This window comes from Budorcas taxicolor, chromosome 16 (genome assembly GCF_023091745.1).
Source record: "Budorcas taxicolor isolate Tak-1 chromosome 16, Takin1.1, whole genome shotgun sequence".
Lineage (NCBI taxonomy): Eukaryota > Metazoa > Chordata > Mammalia > Artiodactyla > Bovidae > Budorcas > Budorcas taxicolor.
In genome coordinates this window covers 52,655,182-52,677,510 of record NC_068925.1, presented here as the reverse complement: position 1 = coordinate 52,677,510, position 22,329 = coordinate 52,655,182, and the positions used below count along the sequence as shown (strand labels likewise).

Genomic DNA, 22,329 nt, shown 5'->3' with positions numbered 1-22,329 from the left:
CGCCCCCAGCCTCCTTGGCCTCTGGGTTTCAAGCCCCAGCTTGCAAGGATCCCCAGGATGTAGGCTCTGCAGGCCCCCAGATCCCAGCCCAGACTCACCCCTGCCCCATTGTGCCCCTGCAGCAACGGGATCCTCTACCAATATCCTGACCGCACCGACGTGACCCCCCTGCTCTCAGTGAACATGGGGTGAGTGTCCTGGGCAATGGGGTTGCTGGGCAGGTATTGGGGCCTGTGTTGCTGCGGAAGGTCAAGGTCTACTCAGCCCCACCCCCACTCAGTGCCCTGGGGTCTGCTGAGCTCTGGGGGAAGCAAAAGGAGCTCCCTGCCTGGAAAGGATCCAGTCTGATGGGGAGTCAGTCCTTCCCCTGGGAAGCGCCTGACCTAAGGGGGAGTTGAACACACATACACCTGGAGGGAGCGCCAGGCCCACAGAAGTGGGCAAAGCACACTGATCCTGAGAGGGCGGGGCTGAGAGCCAATTCTCCACCCCTCACCTGGCCCTGTTCAGTATCCAGAAGGACTTTGGTAATCCTGGAGATTAAAGGTGTTACACAGAAAAGAGGTCTGGGCGGGGCTGCCCAGCTGTGGGGTCTGGACCACCCTCTGGTGTCCTCCAGACCCCAGACTCTGGGGCAGCCCCAGGAGCTCCCCTGTGCCACCCCTGCCTCCTCGACCTGTCTCACCCTCCTCCTCTGGCCCAGGGGGGAGCAGTGCGGTGGCTGTCGGAGATCCAACACCACGGACCGGCCCCACGCCTTCCAGGTCGTCCTCGCCGACCGGCCCTGCCTGGAGCTGAGCGCTGACAGCGAGGCTGAGATGGCCGACTGGATGCAGCACCTGTGCCAGGCCGTGTCCAAGGGGGTGAGCGCCTGCTCCCCTCCCCCAGCCTGGGCCCCCAGGGCCCCTCCCTACACCCAGACGCAGCACAGAGCAGCCCCTGAGGACCAATCAGGACCTCCAAGAACCAGCCCAAGAGTCCACCCTGGAGCTTAGGGCCACCCGTGGCCTGACGCTCCCACCATCACTGGGCCAGCCCCTGTACTCCTGAGGTGGGCGGAGTCTGCTTGACCTCTGGAGGGCTGGGCAGAGGGGCTGGCTGGCCCCTGAAGCAGGGTGTCCTGGTGCAGACCAACCCTGGAGAGCTCCAGCTTGCCCCTCCCTTCCCCCACCCATGCCCCCCAGGTCATCCCCCAGGGGTTAGCTCCCAGCCCTTGCATCCCTTGCTGCCTGGTAATCACCGATGACCGCCTCTTCACGTGCCACGAGGATTGCCAGACCAGCTTCTTCCGCTCCCTGGGTACTGCCAAGCTGGCCGACATCAGTTCTGTGTCCACTGAACCGGGCAAGGAGTACTGCCTCTTGGTGAGCCGGGTGAGGGGGGCAGGTGATGGAGGCAGGCCCTGCCACAGGAGTGCTGAGTCTCCTCACCTGGGGCCCCTGCTCTGCCCAGGAGTTCTCCCAGGACAGCGCACAGCCCCTCCCACCCTGGGTTGTCTACCTGAGCTGCACACCTGAACTGGACCGATTCCTATCTGCACTGAACTCGGGGTGGAAAACCATCTACCAGGTACCCAGCTGCCAGAGCCCCGCAGAAGGGAGTCCTTCCCTGGGGAAAGGCGCCCTGCACGGCACAGACCAGGGCAGGCGTCAGGGGCCCAGGGAAGCCCTGAACTAGGAGCTCCAGGACAGACATCTGTAGGACCAAAGGGACAGGATGCCAACTCCCTGGGAAGCTGAGGCTAAAGCTGAGCATCGAGCCCAGGAAACACCATTCTTGACCTTCTCAGTCCCCATCAAAAAGCAGGATTTAAGGGCTTATAGTGGGGCTAGAGCTGCGCTCAGACGGTGGGGGCATAGAGCTCAGAGCCAGGCTGAGGGGGCCTCATCGAACTCCGGGACAGATCCTGGTATGAGCACGTGCTATGCTGCCCCTCAGAAGCTTTGGGCCCACCTTGGGCAGAGCACATTTCCACAGGCAGACTCCCAGGCACAGAGCCTGCCTCCTGGTGCCACCCCCAGCCCCCATCCCCAAGAACCGGTGCACCCCTGGAAGGAGGAAGCTCAGGGAGCGTCGCCTGGTGGGCTGGAGCCCTCGCTTCTCAGCAGCATGGACATAGTTCCAGGGCAAGGCTACACCTGGTGCGGAGGGAGCCCTCGGCTCCCTGAGAGCTCTTGGTGCAGCCCTCAGATTCCTGCCATGTCCCACACAGGTGGACCTCCCCCACAAGGCCTTCCAGGAAGCCTCCAAGAAGAAGTTCGAGGATGCCCTGAGCCTCATCCACAGTGCCTGGCAGCGGAGCGACAGCCTGTGCCGGGGCAGAGCCTCCCGGGACCCCTGGTGCTGAGGCTGAGCTGGCTGGTGTCCCAGGCAGGGCAGGAGAGGGGCACGTGGGCAGCACACAGTCGTCGCCGTGTTAGTGAGCTGCATGGGGCCAGGCCCCCATCCGTGTTCCCAGGCAGCCGAACCACCGAGTGGGGCTTGAGACCCAGTCTCCTTCCCAGGGACCCAGAGTGGGTGCACCACACCCTGGGCTTCCTGCCTGGCAAGGAGCAACTGGGAAGTGCTGGGGCAGAGGGTCCGAGCCCTATGGGCTCTGCAGACGCATGGCCTCCTCCCCGGGGCCGCTGCCTCAATCCACGAGGGGCAGTGGAAGGACTGGGAGGGCAGGAGCCTCTTCCTCCCCTGGGTCAGGGGCCCGGGCAGAGGCTTAGGCCGCCCTGGGGGCTCTGAGTGCCCGGCCATCCCTGTTCATGTTTGAACATTGACCCGGCTGGGAGGGAAGCCGGAACACCGAGGTCTGTGCATGTCTCCTCCTCACTAACTCCATTCCCAAGCACACTGCTGCCTGCCTTCCAGACTCCGGGGGTGATGGGGGTGCAGGGGGCCAGGCTGGCCCTCCCTGGCTTCCAGGAGGCTCTGCATGTCCATGGCCCCCTCCCTGACTCCTTCCAACCTGGCAGTGCCTGTGGGATCCGAGAATCAGGCTGTGTCCTTCTGCCGGGAGCACGGCGGGATGGGGAGGAGGGCTTGGAGAGGAGCAAAGCCCACCAGCCTGTGACAGCTGCTTGGCTGGAGCCAGGTCCTTCCCAAGAGGGGCCCTCTGGGGAAGAGGGTCAGGTGGCCTGGGTTTTGTTTTTTAAAATAAAATAGACATGTTATATTGCCAAGACTTGTCACTGGCCCTTTTATACCAGGGTGGAGGTGAGGAATCTCCGACTCCTCCTCTTGGGCCCCTCGGCCCTCTTAAGCTCTCTCTTAAGCTTCTGGGCCTCACCTTTGCCCTCCCTCCTGTTTCCTACAGAGGCTGGGTGGGAGGGGCAGCCACCAGCGCCAGTCCCAGGACTTGTCTGCACTCCCAGGGCAGGGCACTCCTTCTCCCCTCCTCCCCAGCTGTGGGGCCTGAGCACCCGCCACTCGGGATAAACCCAGGAGAATCCAAGCGGTCCCCAAGACCTCTTGTTGGCTACCACCCTGGGGCTGGCCTGCGGGTGCCCAGCCTGCCCAGTCTCGGAGGAGCTCCTCAGCCCTTAAGCCCCTCAGCACTGTGGCCTCCAGGGCTTCAGGAGGAAAAGGGTGGACACGTGGAAGAGGCAGGTGTGGAGGCCATGAAGGTGGAGTTCTGGGCAGGGTGGCCCTGCCCCTGGTATTGATTGGAACTTAGTGATGCGGGGTGGCCCGGGCAGGAGAGAGGCCCCCTGGAGCAGAGGTTGAGATGGACAGGGTGGTGCTGGCTCCCACCTGAGCAGCCTGGCGGCTGACAGTAGTGCCCAGGGATGGGAGGTTCCATCTCACCAGACACCAAGGGCCACTTCCACGCCTGGGCCTCCGCTCCAGAGAACCGCCAGGAAGAGGGGCGGGACTAGGAGGGCAAGTCCTTGCCAGGCGAGCAACCAAAGCCACAAAGTCACTCGGTGAGACACAGCGGCTCTTATGTTTCCATCTCCTACCCACCCAGGCCGATTGGGTGAAGTACTGTGCTAGGAGTTCTTTACACATCTATAATTCTCGAAGGAACTTCTGCAGTGGGTGTCCATGCCCCAACCTTAAAAATGGAGAGACTGAAGCTCAAAGAAAGGAAGTACTTGCTTGGGTCACATGTAACAGTGGAGCCTGGGATTTCAGACCAGTTTCACAGGCCTCTGGAGCCCTCTGCTGTCACTTGGCAGTGGAACCATAGGGCACGGAAGCCAGACCAAAAGACCAGGGCTGGGAAAGGGGACATCACACGGTGGTAGAGGTGGGAGGAGCGGTGCTGAGATGTGGAGAGAAGGTCCCAAGCAGCTGCCTCTTGCCCAGGGCCCCGAGCTACAGCACTGGCCAAGCCAGAAGCAGGCACCAGCCCTTTGCCCCAGGGCCAGAGAGAAGGCTAGAGGGCCAGAGGAGCAGGAAGAGGCTTCCTGGTTGATCAGCACTCTGCTCGCCACCCGGCCCCCCCAGTCTCCCTTGGGGCCCAGGTGACCTTTCCCCCAGATCCCAGGGTCCAGGCCCTCCCCTGCAGGGAGGTGTGGGGGATGGAGGCAGCTGGGATTGGTTTGGAGCCGGCAGGGGCGTGTCCTGGCCTCCAAGGAAGGAGCAGAGCAGGTGGACTCCCAAGATAGACCAGGAGCTGCCTGGCAGCCAGCGGCTTCTCTGACCCAGACCTCTGCCCTCCAAGACATGGCCCCGGGCTCCCTCGATCCCCAGCCCTGTGGCCTTGACAGGGTGAAAACAGCCTAAGCACCGCCACTCCAGGGCCTGTGCCCACCCCCTGGCCCCTGGCCCTGAGGCCATGGAGACAGTGCCCCCAGCTGTGGACCTGGTGCTGGGTGCTTCAGCTTGTTGCCTGGCCTGTGTCTTCACCAACCCCCTGGAGGTAGTGAAGACGCGGCTGCAGCTTCAGGGGGAGCTGCAAGCACGGGGCACCTACCCTCGGCTCTACCGGGGCTTTGTGGCCTCCGTCGTTGCGGTGGCTCGTGCAGATGGGCTGTGCGGGCTGCAGAAGGGGCTGGCTGCCGGCCTCCTCTACCAGGGCCTCATGAATGGTGTCCGCTTCTACTGCTACAGCCTGGCGTGCCAGGCTGGCCTCAGCCAGCAGCCGGGAGGCACCGTGGTTGCGGGAGCTGTGGCGGGGGCACTGGGAGCCTTCGTGGGGAGCCCTGCTTACCTGGTGAGTGCATTGTCTCCATCCACCCCTTACCCTGTGACCCAGCTTGCATGGGGGCGGCAGTCTCCTGGGCTGGCCTCTAAGCAGCAGGTGGGGTGGGGCAGGCTGGGTGGGGCAGCTCCCCAGAACATCCCCGCCCAGGCTGCCTGGAATCTGCCCCTTGGTCCAGAGCACCAGGGCTTGGCCCTGATCCTCACTCCCCTGGAGGCCCCACCCCACCAGTCCTGAGCCAGGGGAGGGGGTGGAGGGTGGCAGGAGGTCCCTTGTCTTCCTGTGCAAGAATAAAGCCTCCCTCTAGTGAGGGCCCCCTGTCCAAGCCTGGATGCTGTCATTGCTCTTGGTTCTCAGAACAGCTTTCTAAGGGTGAGCAGAAAGGTCGCGAGAAGGTGAAGGAGCTTGTCCCAAGTCACACCTGATGCAGATGCAGGCTGCCTCCAGAGCCTCACCCTCAGCCCTATTCCACACATCGGGAGGCGGCAGTTGCGGGCTCAGGGAGGTCTGGGTGTCAGGGCCCAGTGAGGCGTGCCCTCGACACACACAGCTCCTCCAGGCTCTCCCAAGTTTCCATCCCCAGGCCCTGTGTCACCTCTGCACGCACAGGTCAAAACTCAGCTGCAGGCCCAGACGGTGGCCGCAATGGCCGTGGGGCACCAACACCATCACCAGGTAGGGACCGTCTCTCCTGAGAGTTCCCCGAGCTGGGCAGGTTGGACGGGCTCCTGGACAGGCACGGGCTGCCCAGTGACCCCATGCCCTCTCCCCACAGAGCCTCTTGGGCGCCTTGGAGACCATCTGGCGGCAGCAGGGCCTGGCAGGGCTGTGGCGGGGCGTGGGTGGGGCCGTGCCCCGGGTCATGGTTGGCTCAGCCGCTCAGCTGGCCACCTTTGCCTCTGCCAAGGCCTGGGTGCAGGAGCGACAGGTGAGGCTCTGGGGACACCTGAGCCCGCCTCCACACACAGGAGTAGTGGGGGGCTCCTGCCTTCTTTCTGTCTGTCCAGATCCGCATCATACCCACACGTCTCCACCTGGACCCTACACAGGGAAGCCGAGGGCATGGTGACAGACAGGGCACCTTAATAAAGCTGAGGGCCCTGGCTCTGCCCTCAGGCCATGACCCTGGCTTTTGGGTCCAGCAAGAGTGAGGAGTCAGCAGTAGACCCTGAAGCTCAGGGGGGATGGGGTGGGGAGGGAGTGGCTGGAGGGGCCTCCTCTGCCCTACATTCCCCAGGTCTTCCAGCCCCCAGGTGCTGAAATGGTGGGGTGATACCACGTGGGTGGGTGGAGGGCAGCTACGGGGGTCAGCAACCTGTATGTCCCCACAGTGGCTCCCGGAGGACAGCTGGCTGGTGGCCCTGGCCGGGGGCATGATCAGCAGCGTAGCTGTGGTTGCTGTCATGACCCCCTTCGACGTGGTCAGCACGCGGCTGTATAATCAGCCAGTGGACGGGGCAGGCAGGGTAAGCAGGGGATAGAGCGGGGAGGGCTGGGTGCTGGCGAGCACCCCCCCCAACACACACACCCAAACACACACCCAGGGCTAGGGACATGCGGACATGTGACCTACACGCACACACGTTAATTCGGCTTGTTTGCTGAACACCCATGTCCCAAGCATGTGCTAAGCATTTTCACATCCACATTTTAATTCTCTCCTCACAACCACCTTCATTTTCCTGATGAGGAGACTGGGGCTCAGGGAGATCAAGTGACTTGCCTAAGGTCACACAGCTCGTAAGTGGAGGAACCTGAACTGGAATCCAGGCCTGACCCCACAGCCTCACTGACACAAGTCCTCATATACACTGGTACAGGATGTGCCCAGCACAAAGGTGCCCTCCACAGCCTGCGTTAGGGATAAAATCCACCTGCATGCTGCTAGCCACGCCTGTCCTGGGGCGGGGCTGCCTGGAGGAAGCGGCCCCTTTTGAACTTTCACAGCCCAAAGGGACACCTTTATGTGATTCGCTGAGCTTGGGGGCAGTGCCTTTTCTGAAGTACCACAAAGGCCTCACACAGACACACGCCATTGTGCCAGCCAGGGCCCCACAATGCCTGCAATGATGTCTGCCCTGTGTCTGTCCCCAGGGCAAGCTATATGGCGGCCTCGCCGATTGCCTGGTGAAGATCTGGCGGCAGGAGGGCCCCCTGGCGCTCTACAAGGGTCTGGGCCCCGTCTACCTGCGCCTGGGCCCCCACACCATCCTAAGCATGCTCTTCTGGGATGAACTCCGGAAACTGGCCAGGCGGGGCCAGCACCAGGGCAGCTAGGTGGTGTCCTTCACCCCAACACAGCCGGCCACTTGGCAGGACATGATGGCCCGCTGCAGCTGGGAATGGCTGTTCCATAGCCAGCCCAGGCCCAGGCCCTGCCCCAAGGTCCAGGGAGAGTGTGGTCAGACAGCTTGTGGTCAACCCAGCCCCTGGGCCCACATAGGGCCAGCGGACCCACCTGGAATCACCACCCACTCCGTTCTCCAGAAGTGTTCATCCTTCTCTGTCCCAGGTTACCTTATCCCAGAGCCTTACTCGTCACAATAACCACTCCAAGGTGTGAACAGCGCTGTGAGCTGGGACACATACAATATCAACCTGCTTACACAGTGAAAGTGAAAGTGAAGTCGCTCAGTAGTGTCCGACTCTTTGCGACTCTATAGACTGTAGCTTACCAGGCTCCTCTGTCCATGGGATTTTCCAGGCAATAGTACTGGAGCAAATTGCCATTTCCTTCTCCAGGGGATTTTCCCAACCCAGGGCTAGAACCTGGGTCTCCTGCATTGTAGACAGACACTTTACCATCTAAGCCACCAGGGAAGTCCTGGGAGGTAGTAAAACTCTGTTGCTGATGAGGAAGTGGAGGCTCAGAAAGGTGAAGTGCTTTGACCAAAGCCACGTAGCTTTGAAGGGTCAGAGCTGGAACTGGAACTCACCTCTGCCCACCCCCGACCTGTGTGCCCTTGGTGAGAGCCAGGACCATGGAGGCCGGAGTGGCCCTGAGGGATCACTGCACACATGGGGAGGTCCTGGGGAGCACTATGAGGCACTGGGGCCATCGTCTGTGTTAGTCTGCCAAGGCCACCATTACAGAGCTCCTCAGACTAGGCAGCTTAAACAACAGAATGTTCTTTTCTCACAGTTCTGGAGACTACCTGTCCAGGTTTGGTTTCCTCTGAGGCCTCCCTTCTTGGCATGTAGACACCTGTCTTCTCCCAGGGTCCCCACCTGGTCTTCCCTCTTTGTGTCTGGGTCCTAATCCCCTCTTAAAAGAACACCAGTTATATTGGATTAGGCCTCAGGCTAATGACCTCATGTTCCTTAATTACTTCCTTAAAGACCCCATCTCCAAATACAGTCATCTTCTGAGGTTAGAACTTCCCTACATGAATCCGGGGTAGGGGAGGGGACACAACACAGCCCCTCAACTACGAGCTTTTACTGAGGGTCTCCTAGACGCCCAGCACTGTGGGCATTTGCACAGATTCTCATGACAGTTCTGAAAGGTAGCTCTTGATGCACCCATTATTCAGATGAGCAGACTGAGGTCCCAGGAAAGGAAGCAACTTCCCCAAGGTAGTAGAGCTGGGTATCCTCATCCCAGACCCTTTTGTTTGTCCAAGCTGCAGCCACACTCCCCCCATGGGCGTGTCCCTAAGGCACTGACCTTTGTGCTACAGAAGTGGGCGCTGAGTGCCTGAAGAGGCAGGACTGACTGAGGTCAAGTGGCCTGAACTGCCTTGCCCGCCACACCCCATGTCTGCAAAGAGCTGCTCCCCAGGCGCAGCCCTACTGCACACTCCAAACCAATAAAGTTTTCTATTTTGTCTACTTCAACGGCTCCGCACTGCTGGCAGCCTCAGTCTCTGGACTCCAGAACCCCAACCCGTGGCTGGCTCTTCTGTCTGGGAAAGGAGGACCCAAAAGAACTGGGGCGGCCCCACCCCTCAGGCCAAGCGAGGCCTGCCTGCCGCCTAGTGGGCATGAGGAAGATCGTCACGGCGGGCGGCCCTGCGGTGCGGGGGGCGAGGGCCTGGAGCTGGGTCCTGACGCTGCCCCCCCCACCCCCACCGCCACCCCCCCACCCCACTCCGCCCCCGGCAGTAGGAGGGGAGACACCCCTTCCAGGCCTTGGGCTGAGAAAGCGAAGCCTTAGGCTGTGGGGGATGGACCCCGTTCCCTTCCAGACCTCAGGCTGTGGGGGGTGGAAGCCCCCTTCCAGACCTTGGGCGGAGCGGGGAACCCCACACTTCAGGCCGAGAGGGAGAACCCATAACAGAGGCTGAGGAAGGACAGATGAGGGTGGTGCAAGGCCCAGAGAAGGGTGAGAAAAGTGGGCGCCAGACTCGAGCAGGACCGACACCAGCCCACCCAGAGATGCCCTCCACCCCATGCTGCCCAAATGGCAAGCGCCTGGGCAGCGGTCTTAACTCACAGCCCCGAAAGTTTAAGGCCCTGGCTCTCATCCCTTCCCCTCCCCTGGGCTTTTGACCCCTCCCGGCTCCTCCCCTCGCCTCCATCACCTTTGCCCGGTGGCGGTGACGTTGCTGTCTCTCCGGTGCAGACCTGGCCGGAGGCTGGGCTGGATGCCGGTGGCCATGTTCTCCCTACTGTCCCCCACCCCCTGGCTTCCCAGCCTCCCCTCCCTCGACTGGGGCTCCGGCCTCCTCGACGCCCTCCTGCAAGGTGAGCGCCTCCCCCTTGCCCCTCAGCCCCGCCCCCTGCCGGACACCTGCTCAGCTCCCGACGATCCCACCCACGTGGAGGATCCCACCCACGTGGAGTATCCCGCCGCCTTGCCTGCAGGCTCCTCTAACCCTACCACACCGCCCCCCTCCCTACTGCCCCCGTCAGGCCTCGTCGGGGCCTGCGCAGTCTCCATCCTGAACAACCTCCTGAAGGTCTACTTCTTCGTGGGCTGTGCCAAGTGAGTGCCCACCTCCCCTGCGCCCTGAAACCCACAGTGAGAAGAGGCCTCTGAGAGGAGGGCCGGGAGGAAAAGGCCGCCCCTCCCTCACCCCAGGGAGTGGCTGGGAGCCCCGGGACCCCCTCCAGGGACCAGACTGGTGGTTCTGCACCCTCTGTCTGTCTCCTCTGCCCGCGCCCCTGTCTGTCTCCACAGCCACCCGGAACTTCGTCTTGAAAAGCAGAGGCTGCAGGCCCGGTGGGCGTCGCTGGAGACCGTGCATCTGGCAGGGCTGGCCCTGATTTTGACCGTTGTGGGGGTCCGGGTGGCTGCCCTCGTAGTGCTCGAGTTCTCCCTCCGGGCTGTCTCCATGCTGCTTTCCCTGGACAAGGTGAGACCACAGGGAGGTGGTGGGTGAGGACTGCCTGGCCTTGGGCCCTAGTTTTCACGCCAGAATAAAAAAATTGGCAAAACTGTGATTGCCAACGCCCAGTCTCCACTCAGAGTGGACACAGCCCCAGGCCAAGAAGATAACACAGCAGCTCGAGGCTGTCTGGAGCTTCCAGGCAGCCAGGCACTGTGCTAGATGCTCTGAGCGCATCATCTCATCCTTGTGACCACAGTGGGTAAAAGTTCGCTCGGATCCCAGTTTCGCATGTGGGAAACTAAGGCTCAGAGAGGCAGAGGGGCTTATCCATGGTCAACAACCAGCAAGAAGTAGAGTCAGGCTTTGAACCCAGTTCTTCAAGGATCTGAGCTGCCACTCTTCAGCCAGCAGACCAGTCCCAAGTAATAACCATGACTGAAATTAAGCTGAAAGAAATGATACAGTGATGAAATTTCCCTGGCAGTCCAGTGGCTAAGACTCTGTGTTTTTAATGTAGGGGGTGTGGTGGGTTCGATCCTTGGCCAGGGAACTAAAAATCACACATGCCTGCATGACCTGGCCAAAAAATAAATTTAAAAAGACAAAAGAGACGATCCCAGTGGGCTTGACCTGAAGGCAATATTTCCTCTTTGGGAACGATCCCTGAGGTTCCTTCAGGCTCCAGCCTCCTACAGAGTGGAGCGTCTGTACTGTGACACCCTCTGGGTCCCCCCAGGGTGATGAGCGGCCTAAGCCCCCATCATTGTCCCCCCACCCACCCACCCAGGGCTCCAGGGGCACCGAGAAGCTACAGCTGTACCTGCTGTGCCAGTACTCACTGGGCTGCGGGCTGACCTGCAGCCTGAGCTTCCTGCAGGAGGGCGCCCCGCACCGCACGCTGAACCTGATGCTGGGCCTGGGGCTGGCAGCGCTGCTCAGCACGGGTGCCCGGCGCCTCCGCCACCACGTCTGCCGGCTCTACGAGCTGCACAGCAGCCAGCATTACTGTGGGGTCTGCCTGAGCCTGCTGGCAGGCGCGCACCACCTCCCCCGGCTGCTGGGCCGCACTCTGGCCGTGACCTTTATAGTGGGCAACGTGGCCGCCGTGGCCCTCATCAACCAGGACTTCCTGACCACCTCGGAGGCCGTGCGCTTCTGGACGCCTCTCACCATCTGCTACACCCTGCTGGTCATCTACATGCAAGGTAAGGGCCACGGGCAGCAGCTGATTCACTCGACACTCACACCCTACCGTCTGCCCCGGGCCCAGTGCCATGCTAGGCCCTGGGGAGGACGACGACACTCAGATCTGGCCCCTGCCATCCCAGAGCACCCAGTCTGGTAACAGTAGCCATGCAGTAAACAGAGAAGGGTACAGGGTGCAGGGTGAGCCCAGTGAAACAGTACTTGAATTGGGCCTTAAGGATAAGCAGGAGCCCCGGGGAGAGATCACGACAGAGGGAATCATGTGTACCAAAGCCCAGAGGTGACTCAAGGCCTGAAAACAGCAGGGAGGGGACGAGGCTGGCCGGATTCATAGGGGCCCAATGGAGAGCTGTCATCAGCCAGGTGAGGCAGTCTGTTCAGACGCTGTTGTAGGGTTTTAAGCAGGGGCGAGTGACCTGTTCAGATCTGGGCCTGAGGAGGAGCCACCTGGCTGAAGGGTAGGGATGGGGCCGAAGAGACAGGACAAGGAAGGGCAGTCAGGCAAACAGGGCAGAGATGCAGAGGCCCTAATGTGGGAGCCTAGCACGCTTGATGGACCACAAGAAGACTGGAATGGTTGGAGGCAGCGAGCCTGAGATGAGGTTGGAGAGTGGACTCCGATCAGATGGGGCAGGACCTCCTTGTAAGGTAAGGAGTCTGGAGTTTATTCCAGATGCAGGGGGATGTCCTGGGAGGATTATAAGCAGAGGAATGATTCCATCTTATTAGTGTGTTTAGAAGGCTACTGGCTGCTGAGTACACGCTGAGTTGTGGGGTCTAGACTAGAAGCCAGGGGCCCAGTGAGAAAGCTGATTTGAGAGATGAAAGCAGAAAGAGCCTGCAGGGCTCACTGATGGATCGGCCGTGGGAATGCAGGAAAGAGAAGAGTCAGGACGACTCCAGGGCGAGACCCTGGGTGGGCAGTGAGGCCCAGGAGGAAGAAATGCCCTGTAGTTGCAGAGTGGAGATGGGGTGGAGAGGAAGGGAGGGGGGCTGCCTGTGGAGGGAAAGGCTCGCACCTTCCTGGGGAGGAAAGTGGTGGGGGAGCTGGGAGGTCCAGGCCCCAACTCAGCTGGACCTCAGGGTGGGGTCGCAGGGATCGGGCAGGTGGCCAGTGACGGGGGCCCTGTTTGCAGAGGAGCAGCGGCAGCGCCCCGGCCTGAAGAGCCACGTCCAGACGGTGCTGGTGCGCATGTGCGGTCTCCTCGTGCTGCTGCTGACAGTGGGCCGCTGGCTGGACCTCCTGGGCATCCTTGTCTGCCTGCTGGGCGAGCTCTGGTGCCTGGTGGGCATCCGCAGCCTGCTTGATCTTTGCCAGATACAGGTGGGCACCCCCGCCCTGAAGGTCCCCCAGACACTGAAGCCCTGCTCCAGACAGCCCCGGGAACCTCACCAAGTCAGGGTTACCTTTTGACCCCTCAGAAGCTCAGGTCACTAGGAATGGGGCGATTGAGGGGCACCCCCACCCCATCCATAGCCCACCCCATCCTGTACCCCAGAGCCCCAAATGAGAGGAGCATCCTGGAAAATTGGAGGCCTGAGTGCCCCCACGGGATGGAGAGGATTGAGTGGCACCTCCATCCTTTCCTCCCTGTCTCCCCTCAGGATTTTCCACCCCAGAGGCCTTCGGTGTCAGCTCCAAGCCAGCCCCAGCCCTCAGCCCCTGCCCAGCCTGAGGAGGGGACGGCTACCTCTTGAGTGACCTCGGCAGGGACTTGGGAGGCTCTCAGGTCCGCTCAGGCTCACCTGGAGGCCTTGACCCCAGGCTACTGCCTGGAGGCAGAATGGCAAGGCTGCCCTCTACCTGGAGCACTGGGGATCTGTGGGAGGGCGGGGAGGATTTGGGGCTGGGTCCCTCAGAGGGTGGGAGTACCTGGAGGCTGCTGGGTTAACCTTTTCCTTTTTCTCAGGGCAGGGGAACAGATACAGGTCTCCTAGACCTGCCTTCCCAGGGACATTGGGGGGACTTGTGTCCCCATGATGGCTCCCCCCGTTCCCCACCTCCCTGCCCTTTCCACAAACAATAAAGGTGACTTTCCCAGATTTTTCTTAGAAACGTGAACACACTGAGAGGTGAAGAGGCTTGTCTAAGGCGATAGAGCTCTTCTGACTGGGGCAGGCTCCTGGGATGTGTGCCTAGCTGGGTCTCTGGGATTCAGGAATTTGGTGTGGAGGTGGCTGAAGAGGTGATCCGGATGCAGTGGCATGGATGGGCACACGGTCTGGACTCCCCGGCTGTCTTGGGTGGAGGATGCCCGTGTCCTGTCCCATCCCAGGTTGAGAAACCAGTGGAGGGGCTATGATGCTTGGGCCTCTGCTGGTGCCCTTGGGTCCCCCGCCTCTGACCCTTACATGAGGATCCTTCCCATCTCAGCTGTGTTCAGCCTTGTATCCCCCGCAGGGCCCAGCTCATGAAGGTCAGAGTATATGGAAGAAAGGTTAGGCACCAACAACTCTGCTTATCTGCTCTGTGGCCTTGGGTAGGCCACTGCCCCTCTCTGAACCTAGCAGAAGAACAACTGTCATCTGTTGGGCACTGTGCTAAGCATCTTTATTATCTCATTTCATTTTAACGTCAGACCTAAGAGGCAAGTACTGTTACTACTTTTTATAGATTCAGAAACCAAGGCTCAGAGAGGTTAAGGGAATTACTCAAGGGACCACAGCTTGTTAATGGCAAAGCCAGGATTTGAATTCAGGTAGCCTGACATCCAGAGTTCAAGTGCCACGCATGCTCCATGCTCCTCACTTCTTGTAGAAGAATTGGAGCCAGGGAAGTTAACAGAGGTGGGCATAATAAATATGGCAGGTCCATTCCTGGTAAATTCTGGAACATGGCTCCCACCACATTTTGTCCAAGTTAACCTGAGGCTGTACTATACCTATGATCTCCTGGTCCAGGCACCAGCCCACAGGGCAGTTTGCATCCATGGGGGTTGAGGACCCCAACTCAGGGGTCCTTTTCCAGAAGAGACCCCACAGGGCAAAGGAGACTCCCAGCCAAGGGACTTCCAAACAGGTTGTGAGGGTCTGGTTGTCTGGGAGAGGCAGGGGAGGCACCTGGGAGGAGGCGGGACCTGGAGAAGGTTCTTGGAGGGTTCCAGTTTCTGATGGAACTTCTCAGCCAAAGCCTATTGCTTTGGAGCAGACAGAGTCCGGCCTAGGATTCTACTCCCTGTCCTGGGTGCATCTGAGATCCAGGGACCGACTGGCCCCAAGGCTGGACGGTGCTTCCAGCACATTCCTTGAACTCAGAAGCTCGAGCCCAACTTCTGATCCCCTGCTCTCCATCCTCCTCCCAGGAGGCACATTGCAGACTCAGGGAGGCTGAGGTGGGGGAAGAGCCTGTGGATGCCCCTCCCCCAGTACAGAACCCAGCCTCCATCTGCCTGGGAGTGTGCTTGTTCCCTCTGGGCAGGAAACTTGCCCCAGTCTAGGAGGAAATGGGCCAGTCTAGGTGGCACAGGGCCAGCCCCTTGCCAGACCCAGATTGGACAACTGGGTTCCAACTCGGGCCTGATGTTTTTCCTGGAAGGTTCCCCAACCTCCCAGTCCCCGACTCTGCCTGTGACCTGGTGGGAACAGGGCTGGGAGGAGACTGGGCTTGGCGACCCTTTCCTTTTTATGGGCACAGGGACTGTTTTCTAAACAAAAAGTCAGCCACGTGAGCTGAAAAAGGATTCTTTTCTTATCATCTATTAAATTATTTTTGTGAAAAGTTTGACAAGGGTATAAAAATCAGATCATTCTACTGAGACACACCAAATAAAGAGAAATAGGCCTGAAGTCCGGAGGGCAGAAGAAATCCAGAAGGTATGATCTGGAACAGGAGCAGGAAGCTGAATTTGTTAGGCCACAGACCATGAGATACCAGATCCTAGGCTCTGACCAGCATCCTCCTGAAGAGGTGGGAGAATAGAGCCCCAGTTCCTGCTAAGAGGGGATGGTAGCCTCTGGACCACCTGGGATTGGGATAGGCCTGCCTCCTCGCTCCTAAGCAACACCCCCCCAACCTGTGGCTTTTCTGAGCTATGGCATTGTCCCTCTGGCTGCCCCTTCATTCTTTCCCCCATTACTGAACATCTGCATGGGGCAAGGCCCTGGGCCAGAAGCAAGATGCACAAATAGCAATTGCTGCAAAAAAAAAAAAAAAAAAAAAAAGCTAGTAAGGGGATAGAGTAATGGAGGGTAGGGAAGACATATTTGGTATCAAAAGCCACATAGCAAATGACCCCCAAATGTAGCAGCTTAAAGACTTGGAGGGGACTGGATCCTCCCTTTGCCTGGGAGTGGGGTCTCTCCTGGAAAAGGACCCCTGATTTGGGACCCTCAATCCCCATGGATGCAAACTGCCCTGTGGGCTGGGTCCCTGGACCAGGAGATCATAGGCATAGTACAGCCTCAGGTTAACTTGGACAAAAGGTGGTGGGAGCTGAAAGAGTGTTTAACCAGTATTAAAACCAGCATCCCAGTGTTTTCGCTGTATTCTGTTGGTTAGAAGCAAGTGGCTGTTTAGCCACTCTTGAGAAGAAGGGATTACTGGAGGACACAGTAGAGGATAGGGGTCTTGGGGGGCCGTTTTGGAAGCCGCCTTCCACAGAAGGCTTCTTTGAGAAGACCTTCTCTGAGGAGGACCGGCCAATAAGAAAGCTGAGGGAGGAACACCCCAGGCTGAGAGAACAACACAGGGAAAGGCCCTGAGGTGGGAACCAGCTGGGAGGATCTAGGAACAGCAGGAAATTTAGCATAGCTGGAACATCACAGGATGCAGTGGCTGGAAGGAGGTCACGGAGGTGGGCAGGCACCAGAGTGCTCAGGGCCAAGGCCAGCACTGGGACTTTATTCTCCTGTGGCAGGCAGACAATGGAGGGTTTGCACACGGAGGTGACATTATCTGGCTTACGTTTTCTTTCTTTTTTTTTTTGGCTTACGTTTTCAAAGGGTTCCTCTCCATGCTCTTTTTAGAGTAGACCGTATAGACACGGTCAACCGGTTTTTGAAGTATTTGGAATAGCCCAGGTGAGAGGCTGGGGGCTTGGGCCATGGAGGTGGCCAGGCTGGCTGGATTCTGAACATGTTTTGAAAAGCTGATAAGATATTCTGGTCCTTAGATGTGAGCTTGAGAGGAAGCGAGGAGTCCTGGAATCCCTAGGTTTTTGGCCTGAACAGTGGGTGAATGAATTGGGGGCCTCTAGGGACAGGGCAAGGTTACCTCACGTAGGTGGGGTCACCATCAGCAGAAGGTCCAGTGTTATGACACGGTCTGAGGTTTGGGGAGCCCCTGCTGAGATTGAGCCACAGAAACCAAGTCCTGAAGGTTGAGGGGGAGTTTCGAGGCCACAGGGGTGGTGGTGTAGCCCAGGTAGGTCTCAAGACTTCTGAGTGGCTTGCAGGATGGAGGAGGGGTCAGTGTGGCTGGAGCAGAGGGGACAAAGGGCACGAGAGATGCTGTCATGGAGGCAGGCTGGGCCAGATCACCAGGACACGGGAGGGGCTTGTCATTTCCCCAAGAGAGTCGGGAGCCGCAGAAAGGGTGCGGGCCTGTGATGACCATGCTGCTTTCGTGAGACGGCCTAGCCTGCTTGGAGAATGGATTATAAGGAATAAGAGCAGGCAAATCTAGGACTTTCCTGGTGGCCCAGTGGTTAAGAATCCACCTTCCAACTCAGGGACAAGGGTTCAATCCCTGGTCATATGCAACTGAGCCTGGGGGCCACAGCTAAGACTCAACACAGCCGAATAAAATAAAGTAAATAAGGGCAGGGCTAATTCAATTTTAAGGGTTCCTTTTAGGAAGAAGAGTACAAAATTTGTATGTAAGTGAAAATTGAGGTTGAGAAAGAAAAGCAAGATAAATTACTGGAACTGTAGAGACTTGGGTCAGTTCTCCTGACATCTCTCTGGGCACTTTGGCAGGAACACTTAAAAGGAAGATGTTTCCTGCGTGTAACCTGGCTGCCTTCCCTCATGCACCACTTCATAACTCCCAGAGACTGTCAGCCCTCATAGGGACCACGCGAGTTAGGGAACTGAGCAGAAGTGTCATTAACTTCACAGTAAGCCCACCTCTGGCCTTCCCTGGAGGCTCAGTGGTAAAGAAGCTGCCTGCCATTGCAGAAGATGTGGGTTTGATCCCTGGGTCTGGAAGATCCCCTGGAGAAGGACACAATTTAGGGACTAAACAAGAACAACACAAGCCTGCCTCCAGGGAAGAGAAAAGTAAGGAGGTCAACTGGGGGCTGTAGCAGGGCCTAGGCCACGTTACACTTCAGTTAGGCGGGGTCTCAGGATTGGGGTCCCCACAATCAGAGAGAGCGGTGGAGCATTGGACAGATGCTGCCAGGGGTGGGAGCTCAAGGAAGAGCCTGGGGTCAGTGGGGGAACAGGGGCCTGGCGCTGGCAAGCAGCCGAGGGATTGGGGAGATTTAGGGAACACTCCCAAGTGAGTGAAACCAGGACTTCCTCCTCTGTTGACAGAAGGGACTCTGACTTTCAAAGCCTGGTCAAGGAGAGGCCTTTCCAGCCCACTAAGACTCAAGCCCGACCATGGGCCACCCTACACTTCCCACTGTCTCTGAAGCTGATGCTGAGTTGCTTAGCGGAGGCCTGGCCATGGGAACCAGTGGGTCCAGCCAGAGCCAGCTCAGGCCCCTGGACCAGGAGGGGATTAAGAGCCAGACGTTGTTGTCACAGTCAGGTCTGGAGGCTGGGCCTGCCTGGCCTGTGTGAACACGGGCTTGGGGTCTGAGAGTCGGAACTCCATGTAGCTATAACTGTGGTTCAGTTACTCCCTGTGTGGTTTCTGAACATGTCCTACACACTTTGGAGAAGGAAATGGCAACCCACCCCGGTATTCTTGCCTGGATTCCATGGACAGAGGAGCCTGGTGGGCTACAGTCCGTGGGGTCACATAGAGTCGGACACGACTGAGTGACTAACACTACACACTTGGCCGTTCAGTTAAAAGGGCTTGGAGCTGGACTATGTAGGCTTGAATGAAGCTTCCTTACGGAGATGACCTTGAACAAGTTACTCTCTGTGCCTCAACTTCTCCATTTGTTTAGAGGACCGTATGGGATGAAGCAGGTAGGGCACTCAGACCAGAGCCTGACCTCTGGTGCTGTGGCCCCCACCTCCACATCAGTCTTGGCGAAGCCCTCTTGATGTGAAGAGTCGATGAGCACAGTTGAGTAAGAGGACCCGGAAGAAGACACTGGCTCAGGTGGCAAAGACAGAAACAGATCTCGGGGAGGAAGGAAATGAAGAGATCTCCTGCCTCCCCCCCCGTCCAGCAGACTGCTCCCAGGTGGAGAAAGGTGATGCGTATTTTCATTTTATTTGCAAAGAGCTGCATGAGAATTTAGCTGGTGTCGCACAGAGTCAGACACAACTGAAGTGACTTAGCAGCAGCAGCAGCAGCAGTGGTAAAGAACCCGCCTGCCAGTGCAGGTAGATATGAGAGACACGGGTTCAATTCGTGGGTTGGGAAGATCCCCTGGAGGAGGGCAGGGCAACCCCCTCCAGTATTCTTGCCTGGAGAATCCCATGGACAGAGGAGCCTGGCGGGCTACAGTCCATAGGATTGCAGAGTCAGACACAACTAAAGCCACCTAGCATACACGCATAAGGATTTATAACCCTGTGCTGCCCATATTTCTTGTATTATTTTCCCCCAGCCTTCAGGACAACCTTGTGAGGAGCTGATTGTTATTCTCTGTATCTTCCTGGAGAAAACTCAAAGTTCAGAGAAGTTAAATGACTTGCTCAAGGGGGCTTCCCTGGTGGTCCAGTGGTTAAGAATCCATCCACCTTCCAGTGCAGGGGACGCAGGTTTGATCCCTGGTCAGGGAACTAAGATCCCACATACCGTGGGGCAACTAAGTCCCCAGCAACTGCTGGGCCTGTGCCACAACTAGAAAGAAGCCTGCCTGCCACAACGAAGACCTGACGCAGCCAAAATTAAATACATAATTTTTTAAATTGACTTGCTCAAGATTACACAGCTAATAAGTGGGGGAGCCAAGATCCAAATTCAAGTGGGTCTGACTCCAAAGCCGAAATTCTTAATGCTCACTAACTTTGCATATGCAGCTACTTTAAGACCCCCTCCTCCTACTCATGCGTTAAATTCAAATTACTGAGACCCTACAAAGTGACAAGCACTGCGCTGGCTGCTGGAGACAGAGTAGAAAGTCACAGCCCTGCTCCCAGTCTGGTGGGTAAAGCATATTGGTTCCACTCAGAAGCCTTGAGGTGAATCCGTAGGATTGACATGACTCCTGACACCTGGAGGAATTGGCACAGGCTTCTCAAAAGTGCTGAGACTAGTATAGAGTTTGCCAGGAGGAAGGGAGTGATCAAGACTCATGAAGTCTCACCAGTATGCCTCACGACTCTGCTATAAGCAACAGAAATAGTTTTTAACTGGCTGAAGAAAAATCAAGAAAAAAAAAGATGCACTGGTTCCAGAGATCCAGTGGGAGGACTTTCAGGCATGGCTGGATCTAGCAGCTTAAGTGATGAAATCAGTTATTCTCTTTCTCTGTCATCTTTGCTCTGCTGTCCTCTGTCTTGGTCCAAGTGTTGGCAGAAATCATGCCAAGCTGGCATCCTTCCAGCATGGGAAAAATAAGTCCTCTTTTTACATACGTCCAGCCAGGAATTGAAAGTAGGGGTGAGGTTTTCCAAACAAAAATTGGGTGCTGTTACCAGAATCTAGGAAAGGGATGCTAGCTGACAGAATCCATGATGTCTGTTAGATTCTTGAGCGGAACGAAGTCTTCCTTACCTTCAGCATTTTGTCCATCTTACTATGATATCCAAACCTCTGTCCTCTATATGATGGGAAGAGGAAAGGAACTCACCTAAACACTTACTAAGCATCAGGCAAATTTATCCACATTCATCCCAACAAATCCTCACAGTGAAGCCACAAGAAGGTACTGCCATCCCAGGGTTACAAGAGAAAACTGAGGCTCAGAGAGAAGCAACTTGCCCAAGGTAACAGGCTGGCAAGTGACCGAGCTGGAATCACTCACACATACTAATGTTACCCCTATCTGTGCTTGCCACTGCTGCAGCCCACCCCTGCTACAGTGTGCAAGAGGCCCCACTTCTCTGTACTGCTGCACCCCTGCCAGCCCCTAGCACAGGACCCTACACACAGTAGGTATCCAGGAATAAGTGCTGAACTGACCTGACTTCATACAGACAGAGTGGAGGATGGAGGGAGGACAAGGGCAAGAAACCAGGACTGGGAGGTCCATGGGTTTTTTGAGGCTGTTTGCCAAGGAATAGACCACCCCCCCAACCCCAACCCAGATGCATAATTTCATGCAGCTTCACATGTGGGGATCACTAGGCTGGGCGCTGACAGCTTGGCTCTGACCTGGCCCGGGTCGAGCCTGTCAAGGGGAAAAGCAACTGGACTGAAGGATGCTTTCCTCCCCTGGGGTCTCTGGCTTCCTGGGGGCTGCAGCTCAGCCAGCCTCAGAGGAGAATCGGAGCAGGGAGGACAGCTCCATGTCACTCTCCCCAGGCTTGTCACTGTTCTCAGATCTAGCTGCAGAGCAAAAGGACCCTGTGAGCCAAGAGTTCTGGAAACCAGGCAAGCATGATGTGGGAATAGCCAATGCTACTACTGGTGCGGCAGCAACTCTGGGCTGGGCCCTCGAATGCCTCGTCCCCAGGAGCTCTGCAAAGGGAAGCATTCATGTCCCCACCCAAGGGTATCCAGTCCAGCTGCCCCATGTTATAGGTGAGGAAACAGGGCCTTGGAGAGGGGAGGAACTTGTCCGTGATCACAGCCAGCACCAGAGAGCGGGAGTTAAGCCTAAGTCTGACCTCAAAGCCTGTGTTTTCCTTACTGCCTTCCTCTTCCTGGAAAGTCCTCCCCTGTTCCTCTTGTAGCTGGTTCCTCCTCATCTCAGCTTAAGTGTCAGCTCCCAGAGAGGGCTGGCCTGCTCCCTCCTACACCCTTTACTCTGTCTTAGCCTCTTGCTCATTCCTGTATAGCACACATCACCACTGGTAATCATCGTATTAATTTTTGTTGGGAATTCCCTGGCAGTCCAGCGCTTCGGACTAGGTGCTTTAACTGCAGTGGCCAGGGTTCAATCCCTTGTCGGGGAACTAAGATCCCACAAGCTGCACAGTACAGCCAAAACAAACAAACGAAAAGATTGTTATGCCCTGCTCTCCCCCGTGGATACTATTCCATGCTATGCTTAGTTACTCAGTCATGTCCGACTCTCTGCGACCCCATGGACTGTAGCCCTCCAAGCTCCTCTGTCCTTGGGGATTCTCCAGGCAAGAATACTGGAATGAGTTGCCATGCCCTCCTCCAGGGGATCTTCCCAGCTCAGGGATCAAACCCAGGTCTCCGAAGTTGCAGGCAGATTCTTTACCATCTGGGCCACCGGGGAAGCCCCTGTGAATACCAGGACTGGTGACACCTGACTTGATTCTCGTGGGCTCTGTGACTCGAGCTGAGCACACAGCAGGTGCTCAACTGCTTTTTGGGTAGGAGGTTCCCCAGCAGACTGGACAGCGGCAAATGTCCCCACTGCCCTAAATCTTACTCTCCAGCCTCTCACCCGCGTTCCCTGCCATGCAGGGTCTCAGCTTGTTGTTCAGGCCCTCAGTCATTTCTGATTCTTTGTGACTCCATGGACTGCAGCACACCAGGCTTCCCTGTCTTTCACCATCTAGAGT

General features: G+C 57.8%; 3 protein-coding genes across 6 annotated transcripts in view; all 3 read left to right on the top strand.

The window, feature by feature from the left end:
* Window positions 1-3,170, top strand: part of PLEKHM2 (pleckstrin homology and RUN domain containing M2) — a 39,305-nt gene extending 36,135 nt beyond the window's left edge. For both annotated transcript variants that reach the window (XM_052653481.1, XM_052653482.1), the window contains 5 exons: window positions 123-188; window positions 704-863; window positions 1,185-1,364; window positions 1,453-1,569; window positions 2,213-3,170. In XM_052653481.1, the coding sequence (XP_052509441.1) occupies window positions 123-188; window positions 704-863; window positions 1,185-1,364; window positions 1,453-1,569; window positions 2,213-2,347 (658 nt within the window). In that variant the 3' untranslated portion in view covers window positions 2,348-3,170. The remainder of the gene's footprint in view (window positions 1-122; window positions 189-703; window positions 864-1,184; window positions 1,365-1,452; window positions 1,570-2,212) is intronic.
* Window positions 3,171-4,506: 1,336 nt separating this feature from the next.
* On the top strand, window positions 4,507-8,969 carry SLC25A34 (solute carrier family 25 member 34). Of its 3 annotated transcripts, XM_052653632.1 has the most exons (6): window positions 4,507-4,855; window positions 5,047-5,149; window positions 5,721-5,812; window positions 5,913-6,065; window positions 6,469-6,603; window positions 7,232-8,969. In XM_052653632.1, the coding sequence occupies exons 1-6, from the start codon at window positions 4,772-4,774 to the stop codon at window positions 7,412-7,414; spliced, it is 750 nt and encodes a 249-aa protein (XP_052509592.1). In that variant the 5' UTR covers window positions 4,507-4,771; the 3' UTR covers window positions 7,415-8,969. The 3 variants fall into 3 exon arrangements, with proteins under 3 accessions (XP_052509592.1, XP_052509590.1, XP_052509591.1); XM_052653630.1 differs by having other exon boundaries at window positions 4,507-5,149; window positions 5,747-5,812; XM_052653631.1 differs by lacking the exon at window positions 5,913-6,065 and having other exon boundaries at window positions 4,507-5,149; window positions 5,747-5,812.
* Window positions 8,970-9,735: 766 nt separating this feature from the next.
* Window positions 9,736-13,314, top strand: TMEM82 (transmembrane protein 82). The gene is made up of 6 exons (XM_052653808.1): window positions 9,736-9,823; window positions 9,992-10,064; window positions 10,260-10,434; window positions 11,198-11,615; window positions 12,753-12,940; window positions 13,222-13,314. The coding sequence occupies exons 1-6, from the start codon at window positions 9,736-9,738 to the stop codon at window positions 13,312-13,314; spliced, it is 1,035 nt and encodes a 344-aa protein (XP_052509768.1).
* Window positions 13,315-22,329: the final 9,015 nt, after the last annotated feature.